Consider the following 27,848-nt stretch of genomic DNA (forward strand, 5'->3'; position numbering starts at 1 on the left):
AAATGGACACAAACATATTTTAAGAAATCAAAATGATGGATCAAGCATTTCAACAGTACAAAAAGCAAGGAGTAGACGTGCCTCACATTCAAAAGGCCTTATGAGTAATTCAGGCAAAAGATAACCAAGAAAATTCCATAATATATCTCATTTCAACCATATCTGTTATATCCAAGAGATTCTGTGCATTTTAAACTTGCTCCCAATGTGAGGAAACTTATTTTTAGTACCCCCTTAAAATACTTCAAACTGTCTCCTAAGCAATATTTAAGTTTTTTTCAAAGCCAATTCCGACAAGGCTTAGTGTATTACTCATCCAAACTGACTCAGTATTTTCAACCACCCACTATCAGCAGCTAAATTCCTCTTTAGTAAAGCATTCTTTTCACTTCAGCTTTGGCTTAATAATGGTACTCTCTAACCTTAAGCATACCTGGTATAAACAGTGGCACACACTTCGAAGCTGAGGGGGGAATTCTGAGGAGGAACTGATGATGGCATGGAAGAACTTTTCAGTCATCTGCAGAAGGTTCCGTTGGTTTTCCTCAAGGCTCTCTGATTGTTCTAACCTATAAAGGGGGGAGGGGGAGGTAAAATCCATTTAAAATAAACAAACGAAACTGCCCTTTAAAAGAGACTTTCAGGGGCGCCTGGGTGGCGCAGTCGGTTAAGCGTCCGACTTCAGCCAGGTCACGATCTCGCGGTCCGTGAGTTCGAGCCCCGCGTCAGGCTCTGGGCTGATGGCTCAGAGCCTGGAGCCTGTTTCCAATTCTCTGTCTCCCTCTCTCTCTGACCCTCCCCCATTCATGCTCTGTCTCTCCCTGTCCCAAAAATAAATAAACGTTGAAATAAATAAATAAATAAATAAATAAATAAAATAAAATAAAATAAATAAATAAATAAAAGAGGCTTTCAGCCAAATGCATTGTTTGAACTTTGCTGGGATCTTGATTTGAATAAAAAAACTATAAAAAGATAATTTTGACAACTGTGTATGAGAATTCTTATCCCCTTATATTCTCACAGATTTAGTATATACTCTGCTCAGTGCCATCCTCTCCGTTCTGGATATGTCTGCCTGCAGACAAGATCTATTCTGGTTTGCTCTCCACTTCTGTGGTAAAAAGCTTCCCTGTGAGACATGTCTGTAGTTATCCAGCTATGCAAGGGATGAGGTAGATGAGTCTAATTCAAGGTGCAATATCAGCAAGCCTATTCACCCACAGGATCAAAAGCCACACACTCTAAACGTTTTTATCAAAAATAAAGGTGATGACTGATTCCTGAGTGCTTCCTTCACAGCCCTCCTCCTTCCATTCTTTTGGTTTTAAAAGTTGGGCAGGGAAGGGACATCTGGGTGGCTCAGTCAGTTAAGTGTCCAACTTCAGCTCAGATCATGATTTCGTAGTTTGTTGAGTTCAAGCCCCGTGTCGGGTTTTGTGCTGACAGATCAGAGCCTGGAGACTGCTTCCAATTCTGTGTCTCCTCTCTCTCTCTGCCCTTTCCCCACTCACACTCTGTCTCTGTCTCTCTCTCGCAAAAATAAAGAAACCTTAAAAAAATTAAAAATTTGGGCTGGGTAGAGGGATATCATTTATCAGGCATCTCCAACCCCAACAAACCATGTGTCAAGCCACTTTAAAAAATATACAACATATGCGTATTGGAGCTAATGTACAGAAAACACATGAAAGAATGACAGGTGATAATGAGCTGTAGTTAGAAAACTCTGTACTTTATCTTGTAGTCAATAGGGAACAGTTAATGTTCTAAGAAAGAAAGTAACAAAAAGATTTAGGTTTCATAAAATCCCTACAGCAAATAACCTGAAAAAGGAAAAAGACAACGTTGAGAAGTTACAGCAAAAGTCAATGGGATCACCATCTACAACTCTACCAAAAAGAATAAAATACCGAGGAGAATAGTTAACCAGAGAGATGAAAGACCTATACTCTGAAAATCATAAGACACTGATGAAGGAAACTGAAGACAACACAAACTAAAGGAAAGATATACCATGCTCCTGGATTGGAAGAATTAACATTATTAAAATGTGTATACTACTCAGAACAATCTACAGATTCAGTGCAATCTCCATCAAAATACCAATAGTTTTTCACTGAATTGGAACAAATAATCCTAAAAATCTGTATGGAACCACAGAAGACTTCAGGGACAAAGCAATCTTGAGAACGAAGAAAAAGCTAGAGGTATCACAATCCCAGATGTCAACATATACTACAAAGCTATAGTAATCAAAACAGTATAGTACTGGCACAAAAACAGACACATAGATCAATGGCACAAAAAAGAGTCCAGAAATAAACCCATGCCTATATTGCCAATTAATCTATGACAAAGTAGGCAAGAATAGAAAACGAGGAAATGACAGTCTTTTCAATAAATGGTGTTCAGAAACTGGACAGCTATATGCAAAAGAATGAAACTGGCCCACTTTCTTATAGCATACATAAAAACAAACTCCAAATGGATTAAACACCTAAATACGAGACCTGAAATCATAAAATTCCTATAGAAAATATAGGTAGTAATCTCTCAGACGTCACCCATAACAACACATTTATGAATATGTCTCCTCAGGCAAGGGAAACAAAAGCAAAAATAAACTACTGGGACTACACCAAAATAAAAAGCTTTTACACAGCAGGGAAACCATCAATAAAATAGCAACCTACTAAATGAGAGAAGATATTCACAAACGATGTATCTGATAAGGGGTGAATATCCAAAATATTTAAGGAACTCACACAACTCAACACCCAAAAAAACCCAAATAATTTGATTCAAAAATGGGCAGAGGACCTGAATAGGCATTTTTCTGAAGAACACATAAAGGTGGCCAAGAGACACATGAAAAAAACGTGCAGCGTCACTAATCATCAGCTAAATGCAAATCAAAACCACAATGTGGTGTCACCTCACACCAGTCAGAATGGCTAGTATCAAAACAAAAACAAAAACAAGTATTGATGAGGACGTGGAGAAAAGGAAACCCTTGTGCACTGTGGTAGGCGCACCTATTGATGGAAAACAGTATGGAAGTTCCTCAAAAAATTAAAAATAGAAATACCATATGATCCAATAATTCCACTACTTGGTATTTACCCAAAGAAAGTTAAAACACTGATTTGAAAAGGTACATGCACCCCTATGTTTACTGCAGCCTTATTTACAACAGCCAAGATACGGAAGCAACTCAAGTGTCCATCAACAGATGAACAAAGAAAGATGATGTGTCCCCCCCCACACACACCTATTACTCCAGCACAAAAGAAAAAACAAAACAAAAACTCTTGCTATTTGTGACATGAATGGAACTAGATATTGTGCTAAGTGAAATAAGTCAGACAGGCAAATACTGTAAGATTTCACTTATATGTGGAATCTAAAAAACAAAACAAATGAACAAGAAAACCACTTTTAAGTACACAGAACAAACTGGTGGTTGCCAGAGGACATGGGTGATACAGGTGAAGGCGATTCAAAGGCAGAAACTTCCAGTTATAAAATAAATAAGTCATGGAGATGAAAATGAAAAGCACAACATTGGGGACATATGGTCAATAATGTTGTAAGAACGCTGTATGGTGACAGATGGTGACTATACTTGTCATGACGAGCACTGAGTAATACACAGAATTGTCAAACCAAAATACTGGATACCTGAAACGAATACAACATTGTATGTCAATTCTATTTCAATAATAACTTTTTTTTAATTGGTTGGAAAAAAAGGATAGATATGGTATTGGCTAAATCATGATATAGCCAATCTATCAAATATTATATGGCAGGTAAAAACAATGAGGTTAATCTTTCTATACTGACACAGAAAGACTGAAGACAGAGCCAAGTTAAAAAAATTAAGTTGCAAAACCACGTGTACAACATGTTTCCATTTATATTAAGCACTCACTGTTAGCCACACAGTTTCTACAACTTGATTTATGTACATGCAAATGCACTGAAAAAAAAAAAAAAGCAAAGAACAGACTAAACTAGTAACAGTCTCTGTCTCTATACATGGCAGCCAAAGATACCTGTAAATTTTTTTTAAGAAAAATGTATTTGTGTGTAACTTTTATAATTAAAGACTCATTTTAAGAATCAGAGGGAGAGGGGCGCCTGGGTGGCGCAGTCGGTTAAGCGTCCGACTTCAGCCAGGTCACGATCTCGCGGTCCGTGAGTTCGAGCCCCGCGTCAGGCTCTGGGCTGATGGCTCGGAGCCTGGAGCCTGTTTCCGATTCTGTGTCTCCCTCTCTCTCTGCCCCTCCCCCATTCATGCTCTGTCTCTCTGTGTCCCCAAAAAAATAAATAAAAGTTGAAAAAAAAAAGCTTTTAAAAAAAATAAATAAAAAAAAGAATCAGAGGGAGAAACCCTCTGAGGGTCTGGTCCCACACGGTGGCAGTGAAAAGGTCGAGAAAAGTTGTAGATGAGAGGATGACAAACCTGGTAGGATCCACTTCAAAGCTAACATGTTGCCAATCAGAGGATGTGATCACGATTCGTAATAACGGATCCAGGAGTTTTTGTAGGTAGGTAGCACCATATACCTAAAGAAATACACAAGTAGGAATTTATTAAGCCTTCTCCAAATATCTTGCGTTAAAGACATTCTGCTCTGTACGTTCTGCACATAATCAATTTGCCATACCTTGGCACACACACAAAAGAATAAATGGATATAAACCTTGAAACAGAAGGTCATTATTTTACTGGCTAAGCTGTTCCCTCGGAAAAGAGTCTGCATGGAGTCTGCCAATTCTACTTCCTTAGAAAACATGTTCCAGAGCAGTTGGTAGAGCAAATGCCGAGAATCAAACAGAGTCACTAGAACTCGAGCTAGTTCATCCTGAGAACAAAACAAAATTGAGTTAGCATGAATAATCCCATTTGTCTTTAGCAGGAAACTGAAAGGTAAATCCAAAACTGTCAACCACCTGCTAAATCCAGTTAAGTGGTGACTAATTAATTTCTCCCTGAGATCTATCTGTGTCCATTTGTCTACAATGACTATTTCTTTATGCCTATAGCAGATGTGAATTCTTTTTTTTTAAGCAATTTGTTTATTTACTTATTTAAGCAATCTCTACATCCAGCGTGGGGCTCAAACTCACAAACCCAAGATCAAGAGTCACACACTCTTCCAACTGAGACAACCAGGTGCCCCAGCAGCTGTTAATTTTACGAATTAACTGATGAAAATTAAGAGAGGCCTAGGTTTTACCAGGCCTAGACAGAAAAAAAGCCAAGATTCAGTTCAAATCACATGACAAAATTAAAGAGAGTAGAAATAGAACATGATGGCAAAGAGTTTAGTTTGATATGCCCAAATCATTTTCGTAGAAAACCAGTGAGCAGGAATGAGACTTTGGTGACCACAAGAGCTCTACTCTCTGCTCACATGGTCAGGGAAATTCAGTATACACTGAACATGGGCTCAGCAGAGAAACAACAAAAATGGAAAGATTACAGGATTTGCAGAAAGTAAGGGAAAAGATGTGGGCTGTGTATTCAGAACAAAGAGATTAGCAAGATTTATGTATAAAGCGAAGGTGGACAGCTAATTCCCACATACTTCCTGAATGGTTACCCTCATAACTCCCCATGGTATTTTTTGGTACACTCCAGGAAAACGATGTGATAGTAAAATCACTGTTTAACCACACAGTGCGGCGAGGAGATTTACACAGACTAAGGGTAGCCATAAAATGATGCCCCATCCTTCAAGCAGTGACAGCAAAGGCCAGGATCATGGTCCATAGCTCTTCTAATGCTTTTACCTGGTCAAATCTGGTATCTGAGTAAAGCAAAAAATTTGACAATCCTAACCACACAATCTAGAAGCCAAAGAAGACCCAGATATTCTGTTCTACTCCCTATAGTGACATTCCACATATGTGACTAGATACAAAAATTCTTTCCTCCATTTTATTATTTATTTATTTTGAGAGAGAGAGAGAGAAGTGCACACACACAGGGGAGGGGCAGAGAAAGGGGGAGGGAGAGAATCCCAAGCCGGTTCTGTGCTGACGTGGGGCTCAATCCCACAAACGGTAAGATCATGACTTGAGCTAAAATCAAGAGTTGGACACTTAACCACCTGAGCCACTCAGGCACTCCTCTCCTCCATTTTAAAGTCAAGTATAATTATGAGAGACAATTCAGCCACAAAATCTGTTTTTAGAGTACTGTGCTCATTTTTTTCCATCTAATCCCTTCCCTGCAAAATTCTGAAAACATTAAGCAACAGAATTTAAAATCTACAAAAGAGAATTAGTTTGTTTTTTTTTTTTTTTAAGCTTTAAAAGGTTTTTTAAGAAGTTGGCCGTGTAAGAGATCAGGGAAGACGCATTCCAGGTGGTGGAGGCTGTGGTGGCAGTAAGGGTGCTCTCGAAGGTGGAAATAGCCTAACATCTTTAAGTCTGGTGAACAAGAAGGAACGTGGCAGGAGATGAGGTCAGAGGTGAGGCAGAGCCCAGGTTGGGTCGAGCCTTGTAGGCCACAGTAAGGAGTTTAAACTTTACTGAAGCATGAGGAACAAGATCCTACAGCCTTTTTAAGCAGAAAAAAACCTACAGGCAATGACAGATTACCTGATTTGTTATAATTTACTAAACTGAAATCGTTTTTGGTACACTATAAATGGAATCGATTTTTAGCATGGAAAAGGACAACCCTTCTCAAATTTTTAGTGTGTACTGTTAAAAATAGTATGGTTTTAAGAAAATTTTTTAGTAACAGAGACCCAGGGGCTCAATCAGCTGAGTGTCTGACTCTTGATTTCAGCTCACTCATGATCCCAGAGTTGTGGGATCGAGCCCCACATCGGGCTCCATGCTGAGGACAGCACCTGCTTAAGACTCTCTCTCCCTCTGCCCCCGCCCCACTCGTGCGTCTGCGCACACGTGCTTGCTCTCTCTCTAAAATACATACATACATACATACATACATAGATGAATAAGAGACCAAATAGCCATATTATGTCTCCAGTGTTTAAAACAAGCAACAATTTCTAATGCAAATATAGTGCTTACATTTTTTTAGAAAATTGTACAGTGCATTATAGAAGAGTTGTGAACTGGACACACAAGCCTTTAATTCTAGCTCTAGCATTAGTGACAACTAAATAGGAGATTTAACCTTAATCATCTCATGTAATACATGAAAACACCAGACCAGGTCAGTGGTTTTAATTTTCTTCTGATCAGTGTTTAAATTGAATTTTTCAGTGGGACAGGGAAGGAATTTGAGTTTCACTGTAAGTATATGATGAATAAGATCCTCATACTTAAGGTAAGAACACTCCCAAGGGCTAGAAGCCACAACTACTTTCCCATAGCTGAAAAACCACTCGAATAATATCTGAAGTTTCTTCCAGCTCTCAAGGTTTAGCAATTCATGCAATAAACATTCCTGGAATGAGGGACACCTGGGTGGCTCAGTCGGTTAAGCATCCAACTCTTGATCTCGGCTCAGGTCAAGGTTTCACAGTTTGTGAAACTGAGGCCCGCGCCAGGCTCTGCCCTATTAGCAGAGTCTGCCTGGGATTCTCGGTCTCTCTCTCTCTCTCTCTGCCCCTCCCCTGCTCATGCTCTCTCTCTCCCCCCCAAAATAAACATTAAAAAAAAAAAAAATTCCTAGAAAGAATAAATTTGGAAGCACCTGCTATGTGCCAGGCCCCAGTTTTGCACTTCCTCAAAGAACTCACCCACTGAGAACACGGGACCACGTTGGCCAAAGCCATGGCTATTGGGAGCTCTCCCTGGTCTCCCATCATTGTGACCAACTCCACCAGCCTCTCAAACCGGTCGGCCAGCACCGTTTCTGCAAGCGTGTCAAATTCTGTGCCTTGCTGGAGGATTTTTGTCAGAACTTCCATAAATGTAGCTCTTGTCTGAAGATCTTTGTGATAACCTAAACCTGATATGGACAGATAGATGCAAATTTACTAACATGGACTGTTGTAATTTTGCTTGTCTTACGTGCCAATTCTCTAGATTGTCAGTTTCTCTACGAAGCGTTCATTTTATCTCACCTATGGAGTGCATGAGGCCACTGTCCACATTAGCATTGAGTAAGTTGGACATTGCAAGGACTGTGCAGTGCCTCAGTGATGCCAGCCTCCGGGACATGCCACGTTTCCTGCCACCTGTTTGTGCATTTTCATCTTCAACTTCACTACAGTCATTCAAAAGGTTCATAAACAATGTGAAATACCTGAGAAGTAAAAAGATCGACTCTTACACAGTGAAGGCCACAGCAACCAGAGAGCTAATCTGATTTTCTGAAATTATCACATGTGCATCACACGAGTGGTCTTGGGTATCTGCTTCTCTCCAGTCCTGGGATAATCAGCCAGTGTGGCTCATCACGAAGTGTGCTATGCTGAGTATGATTTTATCCTGACAAAGCCAGCACATAGTTCATAACATAGCCACTGAACAGATGCAATCTTTCCTGGTCGATGCAGGGAACACTTTTAGTGTTTACCATATAAAATTAGTAGCCCAAATAGTTTACACAATGCCATCTGAAATGGCTTAATGAGGTGATCTGGGTTTTACTGCCAATAATTCAATGACCAGACACTTTCTTTAAAAACACAAAACACAGTTGCTTTCCTAACCCAGTCCTATCATAGGGAATATTGCCTCATGCATGGGTTATATTTTATAAGCAGCTGCCAATAGCCATAATAGCCAAGTAATAAGGTCCACTTTCTACATACAATCATTTGCCACTTTGGTTAGATTTTGTTTTGTTGTATGTGGGGCTTTGTTTTTTGCTTTGCGTTTTTGGTGACTGAAATTTACTTCAGAAATAACTGTGACTTGGCTTCCATCAATTCCACACCATCTCCTTCCTCAGGCTGCAGTGGAAGACCAGCCAGGAGTGAAACAACGGCTTCCATGCTCGCCTGGTCCAAGTCTCTGAAGAAAGAAAATTTAAGGACTATATGAGTGTTTCACGTTCTTCCACTCGACCTTCCCGCAAATAAACACCTTCCTAACGGAACTTTAGGAATTCAGGAACCACCTATTTCATTAAACTTATTAGGACAACCTAAATAATGTGAGTTAACATGCACACCCAGAATGCAAAAGCATTTTAAGTTAGGGAGAAGGTGATGATAACTTTCATAAAACCAAGCCTCACCGAAGGAATTTATGTGAATGATTATTATGTACTTCAGGGTTCAATTAGTTTCTGACATGTGACAATAAGTATTTACCATCTGAGCAAATATAGGAAATTCCAAACATCACTTTCTCACATTGGATTTTACTGAAAATCATTCAGTTAAAAATAGAAAGCAAAGATTTAAATAACTCAAATGCAAAATATCCAAAAAACTCATAAAATATATTGATAATAGTGATGATGTAGTATCAACACCCTGAGTAAACCTGCTAATAATTAAAAATCACCCTCTCCATCTCTCTCTCTCTCTCTCTTTACCTTGTAAGACATTTTACATCATCATCTGCTGCTTGGTTTGATGTTCCCATGACCCAGTCTGTCAGGTATTCTACCATCTTATTCCTACAGAAAGGCAGAGAAAAGGAAAATAACAAACGATTTTTTTTTTTTTTTTAAGTCACACGTACACCTTTAGTCATACAAGTATTTTTTGTAGTGCAGATATTTGCCAAATCACTCGGGTGACACGGCAGTTTCATTAAAGAGATACCGCTTCTCCAACTCTCAACAGGCAGACGAAGGGCACACAAACAGGCAACGTGAATATCAACACTCCACGTCAGCCTTTAGCTATCGTACCAGTTTGGAAGCAGAATCAAATTCTTAGCTCCAGTAGAATTTTAGACAAGGGGAGCACTGTCATGGGCACAGAGCTTTGGGAGATTTGAAAATACAGGGAGAGAAAAATAAAAAGGCAAATTGTTGCTTTTCCATTTTCTCCCTCCCCTTTCCTAGGATAATCAAGTAGCTGCTGGGGTTTTTTTTGTTTTGGTTTTTTGGTTTTTTTGGGTTTTTTTGTACTTCATTTAACATAAGATTTACAAGACCCTACTTTGCTCTTTTGAGAACTCACCTAAATTTCATCTCTTGACAAAATGAGAGGTCATCTCTCCTTGCCATCATTACCTCGACTAACTGACACAGTTTCGTTTTTATTTGAATTGCATGGACCATGTTCCCAAGCACTCGAACATATCTATTTAGACATAGAAACATTCGGGGGGGGGCCCCACAAAAAAAACACACATATCAGCTACAAAGAAAAGTTTTCTAAATGCTTTACCCTCTAAGTAAAATGATGAAATGTGACTATGAAAACTGCAATATTTTTATTTATAGGAGCACATGCATAACTTCTGCTTACCTTATTGCACCCCACTTTGAGCGCAATAAAGAATAGCAAATTATTTCACTAGTAACCACCAATGCTGATGTGCTTCTGCTACATTTCAGTAGAATACTTACCTGACTAGATTTAACATCATTGTTTCAATGCTAGCTTGCCCCAGATGTTCGGAGCTGCCTTCGGTATGATTATCTAGTAAGTTCTTCATTATAGCTATGGTTTGCTCCACAAACTGAGTATTGGTGTCGGTCAATAAAACCTACATAAAGAACAAATACATTTTGGCATCAGCGCAGAGCAGACACATCACAGATGAAACTGTGTGACCTAACTGTCATACACATGCCAGAAAGCACCCGGGGGCATATATCCAAATAGGCACACAGACACACATAGGCACCCATACCCCTACCCAAGACACTTCTAACCCCTGGCACACCCGCAACTAGAGTTCCTAAAAACCAAACTGCTCCCTATATTGGATGATTCTTCTTTCTGCAATTCTCCGCCCATTTTTTAAAAATTGTAAGTGGATGCTCATGCCAGTATTGAATTAAATAATCAAAAAGAAAAAGGCTTCATTATCAAACAAATCGATTCAAAGACAAGGGTGAAAAGTAAAGCACAGAACACTTTACCTGTCCTTGCGAGTCAAAAAACTTGCTGATGGTATTCTTCAATTTGTTAAATAGCATTGGATAAAGAGCAGGACTCAATTCTAGACCCACCAGATCCTTAACGTTGGTCCGTATTTGAAGTCCCACTTTCTCATGGTTACACACCATTAAGGATAACAGCCGATCCATAAATTTGCTGACAGGTGTATCTGCATTTCCCTCCGAGGACATCACCGAAATCATGGAACCCTTGCGTTCACTGACTGGGCCCATAGGGGGGCTATAGGTTGCCAAGCCAGAGTTGCTTCTTTGCTGCAGGCACACTCCCCCAAGCGCGCAAAGGAAGCCAGTCATGTTGATCCATTCCTGTAGGGAGTCCGTGTCAGACAAATCTATGGATCCTCCTCCACTCACATGAGACATTCGCCTCTTAACAATGGTCTTGTGAAGGCTTTCAGCAGCCTAAACACAAAAGTTTTACAGAAAGCATGAATCCAACCTCAATGGGTTGAGAGACGTGACAAATTACTTTTTATCCAACATTTCTTCCATGACAAAAGAACATTTTTTACATTTAAAAAATGCAAGTCTTCACTCCAACCATTTCTAATGACATCAAGGTATCTTACTGCTCAAGGGCAAATGAACCGAGGTACAGAACTAAGGTAGCGATAAACACATGTGCAATATCAGACCCAGAAGGTGGTTGTGGACTGCAGCTCAGAAAGGAACATGCAATGAAATTATTTGCTTCTATCAATCCCTGGACCTAGAGGCAATGTCTATGCTGCTTCAAGGAATATAAGCATTTGGAAATTTTCAACCAAGTAGTATGTGCACTTATTAGTGATGGCCCAAGTTCAAGTACTCTGGGACCAGCTTTGCAAACACTGCACTACTATTTTTTTTTTTTTTTAGTGTTAATTTATTTATTTTTGCAGAGAGAGGGAGTGCAAACAGGGGAGGGACAGAGAGAGAGGAAGAGACTGAATCCCAATCAGGCTCCATACCATCAGCGCAGAGCTGGACATGGGACTCGAACCCACGAACTGTGAGATCATGACCTGAGCCGACACCAAGATTGAAATGCTTAACCAGTTGAGCCACCCAGGCACCCGCATTATGCTACTATTAACAGATTCTGCATGGCAAGATGAGAGTAATCAAGCAAAAGAACCACTAAACAGGAAGGAAGGGACTGTAAGGAAGGGAGTGCAGAAAAACAAGGAACAACAGAAAATAATCAAATCCTACAAGAATCTGACTGAGGAGTCATCTTTAGAGAGTTCTGATCCTGTTAGTTTATGGAGTACAGATGAGAAAGAAAAACTCTTACTATGTGTGGCAAAGGTTTTTCAAATTCAATTCTCTTTACATACTGCTTATAAGCTAATACTCATCCTATTACAGAGGACATATCAACCCAAGAAAGCAACACATTAGGGGCATTCTATGATAAACAAGGTGTAGAAGTACCATTGCAATTGCTTCATTATGTATGTTTGTTTTGTGGGAAAAATGGCCTTTCTCCCATGATGGATTGCTTTGAATAAGGAACTCCTGAAACTACCATTTCTTATGACACATGCATTTATTATAGCTGGAGCTAACAGTAGAGTATGACTACCATCCCTGCGGTCGTGCAGCACATTATCCCTTTCAGGACCTACGTTATAGGTATTTATGCAAATTCTCTGAACAAGAGTAGAGACAGAGTGCAGCTTGCAACATGGTGACTTAACACGTAGCACGGTGACAGGGTCATTGCCTACAAATCTCTGCTTTGACAGCATGTTTTGACAGAGAAAGCCTAGATCTTACACTTCGGTATTTTCTGTCACCTACTTTGTGAGGTTGGCTGGACTGAGTCAGATAATGAATCAACTTCATACCTTCGGTGACTTGTACAATAAAGAATCATTGGTATCAGACACAGAAATGACCATTGCAAAAGAACCTACAAACTGGCTTATAAGCAACAATGTGGTAGAACATAGATTTGGAGCAAATTTACATACTGAGATTATCAAACAGTGCCAAGAGAGTTTGAAGTTTTTAGCAGAAGAGCGACTGAGTCCTCAGCATATTGACCGCATGTGGGCTGCAGCAGTGCTGAACACGGTGATCAGTACCCACGTGACTTATTTCCTTTATTTGTCAAGAATGTGGATCCACTACCACTTAGACATCTCTTTTATCCAGTCTCAATCCTTGAGCCAAGTGTTCATGGTGAACAAACATTGTACTTGGCATCAACGTCAATGAAACCTCTTTTCTTTTAAAGCATTATTAAATAAAGTACTAGGCTCAGGTATCTAAATAGAGTTCTTCTGCATCGTTATTAAATACTAAATTAAATAAGAAAGAGGAAGAAGAGCTCAGAAGAGCAGCTCTATCACCTTGGTCACCTGCAGCCAGCCCTTAAAGTACTGATAACAGTGATACCCATCAAAGTGGAGGCAGTGACATTGGAATGGATGAACTTATTAGTAGATCCAAACATGTGCAGCAGCGACTTTCAGACACGGAGGAATCTGTGCAGGGAAGTTCTGACGAAACTGCCAACAACGGTGAAGATGAAAGCAGTGGTCCCGGTAACAGTAGCGGGCATAGTGATGGATCTAGCAATGAGATGAATTCTAGCCATGCAAGCCAGTCAGCTGGGAGCCCTAGCAGGGAGGTACGGCCAGAAGACACTGCACATATGAAACCCTTTATTTTTTTTTTATTTAAATATTTATTTTTTTTTTTTTAATTTTTTTTTTCAACGTTTTTTATTTATTTTTGGGACAGAGAGAGACAGAGCATGAATGGGGGAGGGGCAGAGAGAGAGGGAGACACAGAATCGGAAACAGGCTCCAGGCTCCGAGCCATCAGCCCAGAGCCCGATGCGGGGCTCGAACTCAACGGACCGCGAGATCGTGACCTGGCTGAAGCCGGACGCTTAACCGACTGCGCCACCCAGGCGCCCCTGAAACCCTTTAAAGAAGATGATGAAGATGGCGATCGTGGTCACAATCCTCCTAAAAGCAGTTGTGGTACAGATCTTCAGAACAGAAAGTTGGAAAGTCAAGCAGGCATTTGCTTAGGGGATTCCCAAGGCCCATCAGAAAGAAGTGGGACAAGCAATGGAACAGGAAAGGACCTGGTTTTTAACACTAAGTAATGCCATCAGTAGATAATCAAATACAAATGCTAGAGGCCTGTTCACACTCTCAAGATCCAGAGCATGGTATTTCAGGGGAAATAAACACCATTCGTATAGCACAAGCATCTCAAGAATCTTGTATTGCACACACTGGGGACTTTCTGGGGGGGGGGGGGGTGGCTACTGGGAATGGATCCTTTAATGGCCTGCCATTTATTGGTCCACAGCACCACCACCCTACCATTATTACCACCATGATGGGCATATTGCTGATGATATGCTAAGTGCGGCTGACGTCAGATGCAGTAGCATCCAGATCAGTGCAAAATCAGAATATGGCTGATTGTGATGAAGCATCTGGGTGTGAAGAGCAGTTAGTTCAGATTAATTCACATGTAGAACATCTTATCTCCAACATCACCTTCCCAATTTAGCATCTATTTACCATTAACATCTTAGTCAAGGACCCAAGGACCTGCAGTTAGTTCAAAAACATCAATTCAACATAATGCTCTAACAGGCATTAGTTTGGGTAATGTTTGCTTGGAAACACTTTATTGTGGGATACAGTTCAAGATATGATTCAATTAATCTTTCTGAAGGATTAAAAAATGAAACAGAGAAACTTCTCTGTTCCTTGGTATGTTGGCTTATAGACAGATTCGAATGAGATTCATTGAAGGCTGCCTTGAAAATTTAGGCAAGAACAGGTAAAGAGGAATTTTTTTACATGGCAAAGCTCATTCTGTATATACTTATCGACTAGGTATGGTGAATTTAATGTACTATCATCAACCTGTGTTTTAGTAACTGAAGTTTTTATAATAGGTTTAAAGACTTTTCTCTCACAGGGTTCATATTTTATCACTCAGCCTTGCTTTTCGCAGCACTTTTTGGCAGTCTTGGTTAGATTCCCTCCAACAGAAACAATAATGCTTATTCCCTTCTTGCCTCTGGGAACATCGTAGTGAGTATTCTGTTTTCAAGTTACAGTTAAATGTTCTTGAACTACATCATATTACATATAAAAAAAGCTAAATAAGTCAAGTTAAAGTTAAGCTGAAATATAAAAATTTTGATAGTGGCATTGTTCTCTCTGGGCGGATCTTGTGTGTCTTGACTTCTGAAGCACATTAAAAATTAGGTTAGGGGCGCCTGGGTGGCGCAGTCGGTTAAGCGTCCGACTTCAGCCAGGTCGCGATCTCTCGGTCCGTGAGTTCGAGCCCCGCGTCGGGCTCTGGGCTGACGGCTCAGAGCCTGGAGCCTGTTTCCGATTCTGTGTCTCCCTCTCTCTCTGCCCCTCCCCCGTTCATGCTCTGTCTCTCTCTGTCCCAAAAATAAATAAACGTTCAAAAAAAAAAAAAATTTAAAAATTAGGTTAGTGTTTTTTCCTAGTTTGAATTCTACTGTTTATTTAATAGGGTCCAAATGATTACCACAAGTTTCTTACATTTCAGTTCTGTTCCACTAGTACATTTCAGGTTTCCCTTGATAACGTTCCATTCTCTGGCATAGGACATTCAGTTATTAATTGAATATGTAAAGTTAATATAATGTTTGCAGCAGGGGCCTCTGGGTGGCTCCTCGGACAAGCGTCCAACTCTTGATTTCGGCTCAGGCCATGATCTCACAGTTCATGAGATTGAGCCCCGTGTCAGGCTCTGCACTGACAGCACGGAGCCTGCTTGGGATTCTCTTCTCTCTCTCTCTCTCTCTCTCTCTCTCTCTCTCTGTCCCTACCCTGCTCTCATGAATGCACCTGAGCTCACTCTCTCTCTCAAAATGAATAAACAAATTTATATATATACATATATGTATATATACATGTAATTTATATATATTATACATATATGTATAATTATGTTACATACATATTTATATCTATTTATATTAATATATTATGTATTATATATACATGTATAATGTTTTCAACTTACCTCTGCCAAGGCCTGATATAACTAATTTTATTGAATATTTAAGTACTTCAAGATATTTTTTTTACCTCACTGAATTAGAAAAAAGTATATACAATGTTTTATTTTCTGCTTTTGGTCTTTAAAGAGCTCTAATTTGACAATCACGATAGAAAAATTATTCATGCAGGTGTAAGAAACCACAGACGTCTGTTAGTGAATCGGTTTGGCATATACTCTTTATCTTTTTTTTTTGTTTTTTTTTTAATTTTTTTTTTAACGTTTATTTATTTTTGAGGTAGAGAGAGACAGAGCATGAATGGGGGAGGGTCAGAGAGAGGGAGACACAGAATCCGAAACAGGCTCCAGGCTCTGAGCTGTCAGCACAGAGCCCGACGCAGGGCTCGAACTCATGGACCGCGAGATCATGACCTGAGCCAAAGTCGTATGCCCAACTGACTGAGCGCCCCTTATGTTTTTTTGTGAGAAAGAGAGTGTGAGCAGGGGAGGGGCAGAGAGAGAGTGAGAAGAGAGAATCCCAAGTAGGTTCCAAGCTGTCAGTGCAGAGTCCCACATAAGGCTCAATACCAAGAACCATGCATGACCTGAGCTGAAATCAAGAGCTAGACACTTAACCAACTTAACCACCCACATGTGCCATGCATATACTCTTTAAAAGGAATGCTTTTATTTTTTTTAAATTTTTGTTTCAAGTTTTTATTTAAATTCCAGTTATTTAACATACGATGTAGTAATAATTCCAGTAAGAGGAATGCTTTTAATGGCTGAATGTTTCATCATTTACAGAGGTGCTATAGCAGTTTTTTTTTTTTAAATGTTAATTGCTTGGGGCGCCTGGGTGCCTCAGTTGGTTAAGAGTCTGACTCTTGATTTCAGCTCAGGTCATGATCTGACCTTGTGGGTTTGAGCCTTGCATCGGGCTCTGTGCTGACAGTGTGGCAACTGCTTGGGATTCTGTCTTCCTCTCTTTCTGCTCCTCCCCTGCGCACACACACTGTCTCTCAAAAATAAACATTATTTTAAAAAATGTCAATTGTATGGGAAGCCTGGGTGGCTCAGTCAGTTAAGCATCTGACTTCGGCTCAGGTCATGATCTGACAGTTTGTGGTTCAAGCCCCGTGTCGGGCTCTGTGCTGACAGCTCGGAGCCTGGAGCCTGCTTCAGATTCTTTATCTCCCTCCCTCTCTGCCCCTTCCCCACTCATGCTCTGTATCTCTGTCTCTCAAAAATAAGTAAACATTAAAAAAAATTTTAAATGTTGTCTTTTAAAAGCCCTTGTGAAACCACAAGTGTTTTTTAAGTACTTGTTGTATCAATTTATATTCTCCATATGTGTATCTGCATACCCTATTACCCAGCAGTTCCACTGTTAAGTATGTACTTTACAGGTATAGACAGTTACCAAAAGACACATTCAAGAATGTTCAAAGCGGCACGGGTCAAAATAACTCAATAGTCTTTGTATAGCTATCCAGTGTTCAAAGAGAATAGAAAGCAAAATTAAATTGTGAACTGCTGAACGAAATAACATACAGCAGTAACAGTGAACGAATGACAATGGCCCAGAGCAGTGTAGGTCACTCTCACAATGTTGAGTGACAGAAGCCAGATATAAAAGACTACATCTCCAGCACTCCATTTACAGAAAGCTTAAAACAGGAAAGCTATTGTATTTAGTAGTCAGGATAATGGTTACTCTTGGGTTGTTTAGTGATTGGAAGTGGGGCACAACAAAGGCTTCCCATGTGCTAGTAAGGATTTTTTTTTCTTGTTGTGGGTGCTGGTTCCACAGGCGTGTTCATCTCCTAATATTCTGAACTGTTGCTTTGATTTATACAGGTTTTTTATGTATGTTATAGTCCAATTAAAAAAATGATGTGAAAAAGGGGAAAAAAAGAAGTCCAAACTTAGATTACCATATACATTTTTTAAGAGCCACTAATATATTTTTGTCATAGACTGATAGAACCAACCCAGAATATTAAACTTCTTTTACAAAGCTTTGGACTCACATGAACGAACCTTACAAACATTATGCCAAGTGTGTGCCAAGCGTGGGCTGTGTGCTGACAGTGCGGAGCCTGTTTGGGATCCTCTCTCTTCCTCTTTCTTTGCCCCTCCCCCACTCACACTGTCTCTGTCTCTCTCAAAAATAAATAAACTTAAAGAAAAAAAGAATACCTAACAAAATAGTAATATGTATTGCTTCAATTTTAATTTATTTTATCTAACTTTGTCATCCCTTTCCTGAAAATTCTGTGAAATACTCTGATGGAAAAAGAGAAGGAAAGAAGGTAAAGGAAGGGTCTCTACCACAGATCATCTCTAGCTCCTGCTCCCCCATATTTCTGCAATGATGGAAACACTTTATACCTGTGCTGTTCAACACAGTAGCAAATTGCTACACCTGGCTAATGAATCCTTGAAATGTGGCTACTGTAAGACTGAGAAACTGAATTTTAACTGTATTTAAATTACTTTAAATTTTCATTTAAACATAAGTAGCCACATGTGGCTAGTGGCTATCATAATAGAGCAGTTTTAATGTTTATTTATTTTGGAGAGAGAGAGAGAGTGCAAGTGGGGGAGTGACAGAGAGAGAGAGAGAGAGAGAGGAAGACACAGAATCCGAAGCAGGCTCCAGGCTCTGAGCCGTCAGCACACAGAGCCCGACGTGGGGCTGAACTCATAAGCCATGACATCGTGACCTGAGCCGAGGTCAGACACTTAACTGAGCCACCACGCACCCCCATAATAGTGCAGTTTTAGATGAACCAACACTAAATAAGTCTTACAACGACTATATATGTGTTATACGAAGAGTGACTCCAAAGATTACTGAAATGAAGTACACACGTTTAGCAGATCAATTAAAAGACAAAAATCAACCTCACAAACTCACCTGGCCATCTTCCATTTTAGCTTTTGGATAGTTGAGGATTAGTTTTGTGGCTTGTTCCCACTTTGCATGTGTATCTTCCCAAGCCTAAAATGAAAGCAATTACCACTTGAAAGCAATTGTAAACTTAGGACTAAAAATCAATCAGCGATAGGTCTCAAACTTGGTGCATACTAGAGGTATAATATCCCACATGTAATATGCACATATGAATTAGATCTGCTTCAAAAGCCATTCCTTGTCTCTCACACACACACACACACACACACGCGCGCGCGCACACACACATGCACACAACATGCGGCTTCTCCGATCGAGGGTGGGGCCTGGGGAGCTGTTTCTGTTGCAAAGAGCGTACCTCCGTGTTTCCTGCAGTGGGGTGCTCGATGCGCCTGAGTAGTGCCATCACTCTTTTCTGAAGTGCTGCTCTTCCTAAGCAAAGACAACAGCACATCAACTCGTTGCACTTAGAGCCCTGAATGCCATGGGAGAGCCTGGCGGGCCAAACCCCCAAGGCAGAGTAGGAGGAGTGGAATGAATGCTTCCTATGATAAAGGTGAATGCTTCCTTTTGCTAGCCTCACAGGAAAGGTATTTAACTTGGACTCTACAAGATCCACAGCATAAAATAAGCTATTCCCACCTATATTTACTCAAAACATAGGCCAGTGTGTTTGAAACTTCACCATATACAGTTCAGCCACAGTAAATTACACAATCTGAAACTGACAGTAATTTATACTGCCAGTTTTTAAACAATTGTACTGCGTATTAAAAGCTCAGTGAGAAGTTAACAATTTGTTTCAAATGCTATTTATTTTCACCCCATCTTATGTAGAAAAGGATTTCAGGTGAGCTTCTTGAATTAACTCTCTAAGCTTACCAAGCAGTTCCTACATTCCTGGCACAATCAGATGTCGTGTGACTCGAGGCAAACTGAGTGGCGGAGTGGGGAGATGTTATCCACACTTACCTGTTGACATCATATTGCTGACAGAGGCAAATTCCATGAATGTGTTATAGTTGGGCAAGAAGTTGTGCACCGACACTTCATCCACCCCACACCGGATATCTGCCTCCTCACAGAGGTGGCGGAAACAGGACATGGCAACCAGAACAGCTTCAGTGTCAGGGCTCCACAGAAACATGTACAGGGCCACTTCGAGTTTGGTCTGGGCCTGTCGGCATATCGGCGGTGTGCCGCTGCACCCTGCTGCACTATCCTGGGAGTCAGGGATGAGAGGCATTATGTTTGCAACTTAGGTGATTTTATTTATCAAATCCAACAATGCAACACACTGTGTACCATGTATGTGTGCATTCAAGAACACGCAAAAGCTTTCCCCTGCAACCATGACAGGAATTTTCAAACCCCTAAACATCTTGTCTGAATGAGAAATGAGATGATTTGGACCAACATAATGCTACTATTTGTCCAATTTCAAATCGAATAGGTATTATCCTTACTTTAGATCCTAGAAATATAGATGAAGTCTAACGCAAACACAAGTAAAGTACCCGTGGCATAAATCTACTGAATGAAAAATGCAATGCACTTCAACTCAATTATAAATGACAAAGGAAGTAGTAAGAAATTCTATCTACCCACCAGTAGTAAGAAATAAAGTAAGTCCGCTGCAACAAGGACTAAAATAAGGGCACGGACAAGAACCGAATGTTGCTGTAGAAGATATACTTGGTTCTGGGTTACAGAGTCCCAAAAGGAATCCTCATTTACAACATGAATGTAAATTCTGCAGTCAACATAGACTGCAGTAAACACTATACTGCTTACTTGTTGTTTTTCCTCAACAGAAGGTTATGCTGAAAATTAGGGATAAAAGAGCTTTGGTCTGTACTTCTAGATTTTCAAGTCTAACAGTAAAATGCCAACGGTCAAGTGGACCAGCAAGATCTTCTGTGGAATATCAGTATAATCAAGATTCCTGCAGGCTACATATGGCAAAGATTAGGGAAGTTAACCTAATCCTACAACAAGGCTGTGAATACATGCTGCTGACCTTCCCATGAAAAAGGCAGACACTCATCTCCACTGATAAGGATTAAAGAAATGTACTCTCTAGATTGGTAGCTGTATCCTAAATGCCACAAATCGTGTTTTTAGGTTTTTAAGAGTAAAAAACAAAACAAAACAGGTTTGGTCTGGAAGAGACATTCTTTTGTCATGATTTGCTATTTTCACTTGTACTGTGATTTATTTTTAAAAAGAATTATGCACACAAACACAAAAAACACAGACGCTTATCTATTTCAAGCAAAATGCTTTATCTCCAGTAAATTTGTATTTTTGTTAGGTGGTACAACTTTTAAACTTCTGCGATATGAATGGATATGAATGGTCCTTTGTACAGTAGAGGTTTATGATAATTGTAGCTCTCAGTTATAGCTTATCAATAAGTGTCAATCAATCAAGTGCTGTTTACACACAATCTCATTTAATCCTTCCAACACTTCTGGGACATAAATTGTTGTTATCCCCATTTTAAAGCTGACAAACTGGGTCACAGGGTTGTTAGGAACTTGCCTGAGGTTCCACAAAGATCAGTGATCGAACTAGAATCTAAGCAGTTCTTTACTACACTGTATCATCTAGTTGAAATTTACCAAAGTTCATTCAGGAAAAAACATACAGCACAGATGACAATAATACAGGAAAACTACAAAAGAAGCTGCTTACCATGGATGAGTTTCCTTTTCCCTTCCGAAGAGAGGCTCCAGGCGTACAAGTACGTATTAATTCTTCATGATCCATGGACATCTGACTGGTAGCTCCACTCGAAGGAACATCACATCCTACCCCGTAAAGGAAGAGAAAGTGACAGGAACTTCTATCTGCCTGCTAAAAAGAAGAAATAAGTAAGCCTTTCTGAAGCACTGATAATCAAGAAAACTAAATACATACTATGAGCTGTCTTTCTGTTTGCAACTATCCTGGAAAACTTCTCATCCCAACTCCTAATCCTTGAAGAATATTCACTAGAGACCCAATAGTACGAATAATGTTTGCTCAGTGTCTTTGAAGCTCCTCTTAGCCTTCCACCCTTCAAATCACCAGGCACAACAGGTTCTAGAAATGCAAATTAACATTTCTAGATCTAACATGAGCACAGTTAAACATCAACAACATAAATCTACCATAGGAAAAATACAAGGTACTTCTCAGTCAATTACAAATGACGACAATTTTCTCCCCATAAGATTTTACCCTGTGCCATATCAGGATAATTGGAAGTTGACTCTTTTGACACTAAGTTCCTTTGGACCAGTAATTAACACTGGTAAATATGCCAAGCCTGTTGCAACTTTACTGACCAGAGTACTGGCGATTATTACTGGATTACTAATGCTTATACTCTGGAGAATTATACCACAGGCAAAGGTATGGAACCCTGAAGTCTAATCTTGTTCCTTATCTTTGGGATAATGCCAAATTCCACTATATTAACACACTAAGATAACCCTCATGTATAAAACCTAAATCACCATTAGCCCATTTCTAAACAAAGAAATTTAACAAGCTGCATGGTACACTGAGAAACATGAGTATAATATGTTTAAGATATCTTGGAGTTATTATTCTAGAAAAAGATAAAAATTCATTGAATCAAGAACTCCAAAAATTACACCATAATAGAAAAAAATTTAACTGACTACAGAAACTTTATGATAAAAGAAATTTAAAGCTCTTCTCTAACTCCCTAAAATCTTGTCCCCATACTTTAACAGTTCAGAATCAAGACTTTTCACTCAACCGTAAGGGAGAGGACTCAGATATTTGAAGAGGTGAAATTGTCACGGCAGAAATGTAAATAAACTTAAAGACCCTTAACCTCTTTCCTTAAGTTTCTTGACAGATAACTGGACTAGCCTAAACCATAAGATTCAAGTCTTATGCACAAACTTGAGACAAGATAGAATATGTTTCTCAATCTAATTTGGTTATAGCAGCCCCCACTCCTCCTCGGCCTGCCCCATAGAGTCCTGTTGAACTCAACTGGAATTTATCAAGATTGCAACTTCAAGGACAGAGACTCAACAATTTTTAAAATGTTAACTTCTCAGCCATTATCCTCTGCACACATATTTCCCTTTGAAGACACCGTAGGCAGAAAAAGCTAAAGTAGGACTTAATTTGGCTAATATACATTTTCTTAATCTCCTCCCATTTACCCCAAAATAGGCTTCCATTTTAAAGATGTCACTTTGCTCACCTTATTTTTAAGAAGAAATTTATTCCTGCAGATCAAAATTTCCCGCAACCATTTGAGAATTTCTGTGCTGCTAAGCATTTGATGGCTAGTTAATTTCTTGCAGATGTAAAAAAGCATTTGAGAGCTGCAATAGCATAAAGTTTGTGGTTATCAGTATCATCGATAAATAACCTAACAGAGGTATAATCAGTACATAAGAATGACATTCTCTCATAATGGATATAAATATACAGAAGCTAGGATTTTGTTTTAAAGAAATTGATTCTCAAAATGTTAATAGCACGATAATCAAAGGGAAGAGGTCTACAAATTATGTTAAAAAAAAAAAAAAAAAAGCAAGCAACTCTAAATCCTCCAATCCCCAAACTCCCAAGTGTTTCATCTACGCATCTCATCTTTGCAGAAGACTCAGAAGAAATGACAGCCTACGTGCACAGCATAGGCTGTATGTAAACCCAGTGCTCTAGAGCAGGGATCTGCAAACAACTGCCTGTAGACCAAATCCGGTCCATTATTTGCTTTCCATAAATAAAGTCTCAGTGGAACGTGGCCACACCCATTCATTTACATACCGTCTATGGCTTTCACTTTCGTGCTCTGACAGTGAAACTGAATAGTTCAGACAGACACTATCTGGTCCACCAACCTATGATATTCACTACCTGACCTTTTAGACAAAAAATTTGCTGATCCCCACTCCAGAGTCATCATATTGTCCAACTGTAGCCACTAGCCAGCCACATGTGACTAATGGGCACTTGAAATGTGGCTTGCCCAAACTGAGATGTGCTGTAAGTGTGAAACACAACCAAATTTTGAAGACTTGACGGAAAAAAATAATGCAAGATATCTCAATAACTTTTATATTGATTATATATTGGAATAATATTCTAGCAATAGAAGCTGGGTTTAAAAATGTTATTAAAATTAGTAATACCTTTCCTTTACACTCTGTAATGCGGCAACCCAGAAAATTTTAAATTAGGTATGTGGTTCACATTACATTACTATTCAAGATCACTGCTCTGTGTCTAGGATTTAACTCAGCTGCCAGGGAAGACAGTGCACCCACTTTTATGATGAGATAATGACAAAATACACCTAAGGATTACAATTTCCATTTTTCTCCATGTGTTGCCTTTGTGCTCTTTAAAAGATCATAATTTATACAACCTAGGAAATAAATTATAAAATTCTGTATATATTTTTACCTTCTAAACAGATGTTCATTATTTTTTAAAAATATTTTTGAGAGAGAGAGAGAGACTGAGAGACAGAGACAGAACGCGGGCAGGGGAGGGGCAGAGAGAGAGGGAGACACAGAATCTGAGCTGTCAGTACCGAGCCCAAAACACGGGGCTCGAACTCACTAGCAGTGACATCAGGACCTGAGCTGAAGTCAGATGGTGAACTGACTGAGCCACCCAGGTGCCCCTAAACAGATGTTCATTATTAATTCACTTATCAAAATCATTGGTATCATGGAAAATTTATGAAAGATCATAGTTTTAAAAAGGGAAATAAATGATTAACATCATATAATTTTAACACTCTAAGCTCATATTTCTAACAATTTAATACACAGTTGTAACTACATGGAAATCTGGAACATAAGAGAAAACACTAAGTAACAGTACTTATGGTTGGGTAATAATATTTAGCACAATGTTTTAAATTTTACTTTCTTGGAGCACCTGGGTGGCTCAGTTGGTTAGGTGACTGACTTTGGCTCAGGTCATGATCTCGCAGTGTGTGAGTTCGAGCCCCACGAAGGGCTCTGTGCTGACAGCTCAGAGCCTGGAGCCTGCTTCATATTTTGTGTCTCCCCCTGTCTCTACCCCTCCCCTCCTCATGCTCTGTGTCTCTCTCTGTCCCTCAATAATAAATAAACATTAAAAAATAAAAAATATATAAAAAATTTACTTTCTAAATTGCTGTGACAACAATTCTTACAGTTAAAACAAGAATATAATTAATAATTCAAGACAAATAAAATACAAGATCATAAAACCTCTATAAAGTTTCACAACTGACCAAGTACTACAGAGTTAATATCTAAAGACAAAAAATAAATGCAAAACAAAACTTTAACTTGAATTAAAAAGTTAAAGTACATATACCTAATTTCCCAAAATGTTTCCACAGGAGCATCAGGATTCCACAAATCAATGCTATCTAACTGATGAAGAACGAGCAGAGCCTGAATTGTAAAAAAGAGAGAGAATTACTCAAAAGTTTTTTGGTAAATGTAACACTGGAATATTTATTTTACAAATCTAATAAATCGAGCTATTTAATTGCAGCCTCAACACACAGTAAAAGGCAAAAGAAAAAGACTAAAGAACCCAAATCTCTAGGGAATAATATATGTAGAATAAAATCATTTTATTCTATCATTCTTACTTTAAATGGCATATAGAGACCCAGTTAAATGACGGACGAATTCAGAGGAGCAATATACACATATAAAAATTGTTTTAAGACACAAACTAAGTCATTTCAATAAGTGTTAAAGAACTCAGTGGAACAACAAAAAGTTAATCTCCAAGTAAGGAGAGCTCACCAAAATTAATACACACAACAATATTTTACTTCCAGGGTGAAAGGTAAAGTAGAAGTTATTCTGCTCACCGCAAATTCTTTTGGAACAGAAAAGATCAATTATTTTCCAAAGAACAAGGGCAGGGGAAGCAAAACAGACTTCACATTTCAGAGCAGGTTATTCATTCTTACATACTCCTATAGACCACAGAATTGAAGTTGGAATTTGGCTTACAGAACATTAACAAGAATTAAAGAAGTCACGTAAAATATACAGCTAATATACAAAAACACCATTACGAAGTGATGAAAACCATCGCAGTACAAAGTGTACCCCAGACTCTTCCTTGGAACCAGCCCCAACTCCAGTTCCACGTGGCATCCCCCAGAGGCACCCCACTGAGCTACGTGTATTCTTCTCAGTCCTTGGTCAGTGTATTTGGTCATTCTTGAGCCCCTTGAAAGCCTTTTATTGAAACTCCAACAAGACGCTGTTCAGAACAAATTATGAAAACTGATTTCTTCTCTCAAAATAGCAAATCAAATGTGTAAACCGCTGGTATGTGCATCGAAAACCTGCCTTACATTAGGAAAGGATACATAAATGTCTAACCTTAGATGACTTTATAACTCCAAAACATAAATTATACCAGGACCAGACCTATATTATCCTGTTTTATTGTAATTACTTTTAGATATATAATGAAAACTTCAATTCATTGTGAGAATCTTCAAAAATTATAGTTTATACCTCTCATAACAAAAAACCACACAAATTAACATCCAATTGTTACTATTGTGTAAAAACAATATAGTTTGCTGACACTTTAAGTAGCCAATTCTCTAGATTTTTGTTTGAAGAAATACTTTTTAAAGTAATGAAAGACAATGGGTTAGCCTTTTCCCCTCAATATGATTGCTTCCCTTATCGTGTTCCCTTCCATTTTATTCCCTACATGTATTCTAACAAAGCTGTAAACATAGTGTACTCATCTGACATTTCCTAAATATCTTTCCATGTTGCCATGTGATTGGCATGTTTCAATGGATATTTAGCCATTTACCATTGTGTCATTGAGGACTGACCTGCTCTCTCCCTAGCGCATAGTTTAAGTTCTCCTAGCGCCCTATTATAAGCTACAGCAATAAGCATACACGTATGTGTAGCTTCTTCCTTTTGTATTCAGAGGATGAAACAAAAACATTACGGGAATGGAATTATTTGGACAAAAATTAGGTATCTGCACACCTTCTGCCAAATACTGTCAAACAGCCTTCCAAGAAGTATGCAAGCGTGTACCCATTTGTAGGTCCAACAGCAACGTACACAAACACAAGCAATGGGTGAAACGACGAATGCTAAAATATATTTGGTAACATAAAACATACAATACAAAGGGTAAAGTAGGAAATCGTAAGTGTATATATGCTCAAAGAAGTTTTACAAATGTATATACTCCATGTAACCATTACCTAGACCAACACTGTCAGTGCCTAGAAGCCCTTTTCATGTTCCCTTCAGTCATTACTCCTTAACAAAGGGAGCCACCGTTCTGACTTCTACTGCCACAGACTACCTTTGCCTGCTTGTCATTTATATAAAGGGAATCACACAGTATGTTCCCTTTTGTGTTTGGCTGTTCTCACTGAACATTATGTTTGTGATACTGACTCATCCATGTTCAGCATTTAGCAATAGTAGCCCACTCTTTTTTCATTGTTGTAATCAATGGAATGAATATAACCAAAATTATCTGTTCTATATAGATATATTTGAGGTATTTCTAGGTTTTTGGGGGGGGATGGCTGTTACAAATTATATTGCCATTAATATTTTTGTATGTGTCTTTTGGCAAGCATATAGAATTGCTAGATCACATGTTTACTTTGTAGATACTGCAAAACAATTTTTAATGGTAGTTGTACTAATTTACATTCCTGCTAGCAGAGTATGAATGAACACATAGTCATTTGATATTTCATAAAACTTTTTATTATTGATTTCTAAGTTAATTATACTGTAGTCACAAAAAAATTCTGAATGATTTCAATTGTTTAGAATTTGTTGAGACTTACACTTTACGCTCAGGATACATTCAATGTTCCATGCATACTTGAAAAGAAAG

The 27,848-nt window shown here is 39.0% G+C and overlaps 1 protein-coding gene across 1 annotated transcript in view; it reads right to left on the reverse strand.

Moving 5' to 3' along the window:
• NF1 (neurofibromin 1) overlaps window positions 1–27,848 on the reverse strand; it is a 258,016-nt gene that overhangs the window by 122,317 nt on the left and 107,851 nt on the right. Inside the window, exons 14-29 of the mRNA XM_040455091.1 lie at window positions 25,302–25,381; window positions 23,182–23,305; window positions 21,648–21,809; window positions 19,923–20,172; window positions 19,309–19,382; window positions 18,954–19,037; window positions 10,991–11,431; window positions 10,472–10,611; window positions 10,080–10,202; window positions 9,485–9,568; window positions 8,839–8,955; window positions 8,061–8,242; window positions 7,734–7,945; window positions 4,713–4,874; window positions 4,472–4,575; window positions 434–569 (exon numbers count right to left, since the gene is read on the reverse strand). Coding sequence (XP_040311025.1) covers window positions 434–569; window positions 4,472–4,575; window positions 4,713–4,874; window positions 7,734–7,945; window positions 8,061–8,242; window positions 8,839–8,955; window positions 9,485–9,568; window positions 10,080–10,202; window positions 10,472–10,611; window positions 10,991–11,431; window positions 18,954–19,037; window positions 19,309–19,382; window positions 19,923–20,172; window positions 21,648–21,809; window positions 23,182–23,305; window positions 25,302–25,381 — 2,475 coding nt within the window. The remainder of the gene's footprint in view (window positions 1–433; window positions 570–4,471; window positions 4,576–4,712; window positions 4,875–7,733; window positions 7,946–8,060; window positions 8,243–8,838; window positions 8,956–9,484; window positions 9,569–10,079; window positions 10,203–10,471; window positions 10,612–10,990; window positions 11,432–18,953; window positions 19,038–19,308; window positions 19,383–19,922; window positions 20,173–21,647; window positions 21,810–23,181; window positions 23,306–25,301; window positions 25,382–27,848) is intronic.

Source organism: Herpailurus yagouaroundi, unplaced genomic scaffold (genome assembly GCF_014898765.1).
Source record: "Herpailurus yagouaroundi ecotype Mexico unplaced genomic scaffold, PumYag 215, whole genome shotgun sequence".
In the NCBI taxonomy this organism is placed as follows: Eukaryota; Metazoa; Chordata; class Mammalia; order Carnivora; family Felidae; genus Herpailurus; species Herpailurus yagouaroundi.